Genomic DNA, 3,486 nt, shown 5'->3' on the forward strand with positions numbered 1-3,486 from the left:
TGAACTTTATGATTTAGTGTTTTACTTTGTTATATTGTTGAAATTTTTAATTAGTATGTTATTTATAAATATTTTGTTATTATTTTTATATAAAGTAGACTCTTACGAATCGAGTTTATGAAACTCTCACGAGTTTGCGTAAACTCTCAAGTTTGATAATCTTGATTATTATTATTATTATTATTATTATTATTATGTGTTTGTAATTTATTATTCCTATTCGTTTAGTGCTTATGCAATATATTTTTCTTAAATTGTCTTTTAATATATATTTTTATTATTTTGATTTTCTTGTCAAACCTTAATCTTATTTTTGCTGTTAAAAAAACTTTATCTCATATCTTATAATTTTATCAAATTTCTTCTAAAATTTTCACTTTAATCTTTAAAATTATTCTATATCTCAATTTTAACTTAAGTATCTTTATATTTGGATTGAAAATAATATGGTAAGAGTTTTGAGTAGAAAAAACACAACCGGTCATGAGACCAAATTTATTTATTTATTTATTTTAAAAAAAATAATTTAATCAACTATTTTTTTTTTTGAAAAAAATAATCTCACAAAATTTAAACTAGATAAAGTTAAAGTGAAATTATTAATTTTTTTCTTTAATCAATAAAATATATATATATATATATCTCAAATATAAAAAAATCCCTTAGATAAACATTATGTGCTTCCACTTAAGACAACACTTATTATATGAAATGAAAATAGTTACTAACAAACAGAGAACTCAAATAAATCTAAATAAAACTACAATGCTCAAACTAATACAGATGTTAATTTCAAAACAAGAAAAACTAATACACGGGTTTATTCTTTGTCTTTGGGACGTAAAGTTGTATCGCTCGTTGATTTAGGGGCTGCAGCGGCCTTGCATTCCATTTGGCATACTGTGACAAATTACATAATAAAAATTAATAAGTAATTGAAGAAATAAAAAAGACTTTCATTTTTTTAAATGGTAGCTCAAGTTTTTTTTTTATCATAAAACTAAAGAAATGTTCAAACTTTACTATTTTTTTAATTTTTTTCCCTAACTCCTCTCCTATACAATTCTTAATTTAATTTGTGAGATGAATCCTCCTTTCAAAAAAGAAAAGTAAATCTCTCAGAGTGAGTTTACTTACATATTTAAGTACCGTATCCTTGAGCAACTTCACTTGCCCCCTTGAAACAGTTCTTACCTGATGAAATCGGGTACATGTTAAGGTAATCATAGTAAATATTGACGACCAAGAAAATTAAAGATATTCAGGGAATCTTTCGTGTGTGTGTGTGTAAACTTAATAATGAATAAGAAGGATTATGATTTTTTTTTCATTAGCAAGAAGAAAGAAGGATTATGATTATGTATAAAAAAAGTATTTTAAGTATACCTTCTTATCAACGGTCCAAATGATGTCTTCAGTGCAAGGAGGTGCAGTGAGTGATCCCATGTACCTGTAGTACATCTTGCTGCCCTTCATGATTTCTGAGGGATCAACCACCCCTACGCTTTTCTCATCATCCTCTTCAGGAGTGTCCATTATGTATTTTCCCAACTGGAATATTAATATTCATGAAAGATCTTCATGGTTTTCTTCTTTTGTTCTTTAATTTTGTTGTGAATATTATTGCATGCACGTACGTACCTTAGAGAGCAGTGGATCGGGGGAACCGTACTTGTACAGAACACCAACAACAGCGGTCTTGTTTGTTCCATCAGGCTGTGGGCTAACATGAACCATGTGCAACTCCAAGTCATACCTATATAATGATCATTAAAAACGAAAATTAGAACTTTTGATCGATGACAATATGGATCATCAACTATACAGTACTACGCACTTTAGTCTGCAGCGCAGCTCGATCCAAGATCATGTACTGAGGGTAGTTAATTATATATATATATATATATTGTAGATGACATGTATATTCTATATATGGAAGACAATTTTATATATTTGAACCTGAATTATTTTTTTTATCAGCAAACAAACTAATTTAAGGAGAATCAAACATGTACCACCTAAATGAGTCATGGTTAGTTAATTATATATTCTTGGATAAACGAATTTCTTTTCATAAAAAGTTAAAAAAGAAATTGAGTTTAAAATGAAACATTTCGATTATTTATATTTGAGAAGAAAGAAATTAAGAAGATGATGAAGTGGTTGTGATGAAGGGAAATTAACCTGCGGCCGTTGATGGTATGTTCGGCAGGCCAGTGCCAATGGGCTTGTTGGAGGAAGAAAGGTGTTCCATTTATTTCTATTGAGCCAGCATCCCCTTCCCAAATGACCTGCAACCATCATTATATTTAAGAGAAACTTATCGCATGATAATAATTTGTAATTGAATAACGGTGTGAAAGTGTATATCTTATTTTTCATTAACCACAACAATTGTGGATGAAATAGAAGAGTTAAATCTGAGCGTTTTAGAAGACGTTTGTACTAACCGCAACATCATGACCCCTGTTGGAGACAGTAGCATGTTGAGGCTTATAGTTCCAGTACTTTAGCCCCCCTAACTTGGGGATCACTTCCACTCCATTAGTGGACAAATCAATAGGAGATTGAATTTGCCCTATTTTACAGGCTGCCCATTCTTCTTTCAGATCACCCCAATGTTGGGGCCCATTTGCACTTTTTTCATTGTAACCATACTCTGCATAATTGCACGAACATATATATTTAGAACAACAATAAATAATTTTGTTTATATGGTTTTGTATAGTTTTTTTTTTCATTTTTTCTTTTTCTAATGGAACTTAATACATATCATCTTTTAAAAGTAAATTTATTAAGCTTAGCGTAAGATTAGAAGTTTCAATATCATGTCAAAGAATTAGCTAGCTTCGGTCAAGGCTTAAATTAAATCGTATTTAAATGAAGGTACATTTATGTATAAACCAAAACTGACACACAAATAATTGAGCGAGATTATTGCAAAATATACCAGGTTCATCAAGAGCACTAGTTAATGTGGAACAAAACAGGATGCATATTAGTGAAATTGCAACCGAAATGTGGCTTTGACGCTGCATGTTTCAGATGGTGGAGAGAGTTGGCTTTTGTGAGTAGAATGTCTGCAGGTGGCACAGAGATTATTAGTTCGTGGATGTGTTGGTGGAGAGATTTAGTGCATGTACTTGGGTATTTATACATTGCAAAGGATAAGTGCTTGTGGATTTGGTCAGGTGGTACGTAATTAATGGGAAACTTGCTTTGAAGTTTTCTTTATATGAATGTCACAAACGTTGCTATTTCCTTAATATAACTAATCTTTCTCCTTTCCGCTTCTCAAATTTTCTACTCACTCCTATATGCGTTGTTAATATTGCACATTTTGGATAGCAATCAACTGAATTATTTTCTTATCTGAATTTTGGGAAAAAATGTAAATTATATTAAACCTAAAATGATACAATAATAAACGGGACATATCCCGCAGTTAAAGAAAATCAAAAGTCTTCCTAATACAAGAAGACCTAT

At 30.2% G+C, this 3,486-nt stretch overlaps 1 protein-coding gene across 1 annotated transcript; it reads right to left on the reverse strand.

Moving 5' to 3' along the window:
• Window positions 1–678: 678 nt before the first annotated feature.
• Window positions 679–3,134, reverse strand: LOC114399753 (alpha carbonic anhydrase 7-like). The gene is made up of 7 exons (XM_028361970.1): window positions 2,951–3,134; window positions 2,451–2,659; window positions 2,185–2,291; window positions 1,642–1,756; window positions 1,387–1,551; window positions 1,138–1,194; window positions 679–900 (listed from the first exon to the last, which is right to left on the reverse strand). The coding sequence occupies exons 1-7, from the start codon at window positions 3,036–3,038 to the stop codon at window positions 808–810; spliced, it is 834 nt and encodes a 277-aa protein (XP_028217771.1). The 5' UTR covers window positions 3,039–3,134; the 3' UTR covers window positions 679–807.
• Between the last annotated feature and the right edge of the window lie 352 nt (window positions 3,135–3,486).

This window comes from Glycine soja, chromosome 19, assembly GCF_004193775.1.
Source record: "Glycine soja cultivar W05 chromosome 19, ASM419377v2, whole genome shotgun sequence".
Classification (NCBI taxonomy): Eukaryota; Viridiplantae; Streptophyta; class Magnoliopsida; order Fabales; family Fabaceae; genus Glycine; species Glycine soja.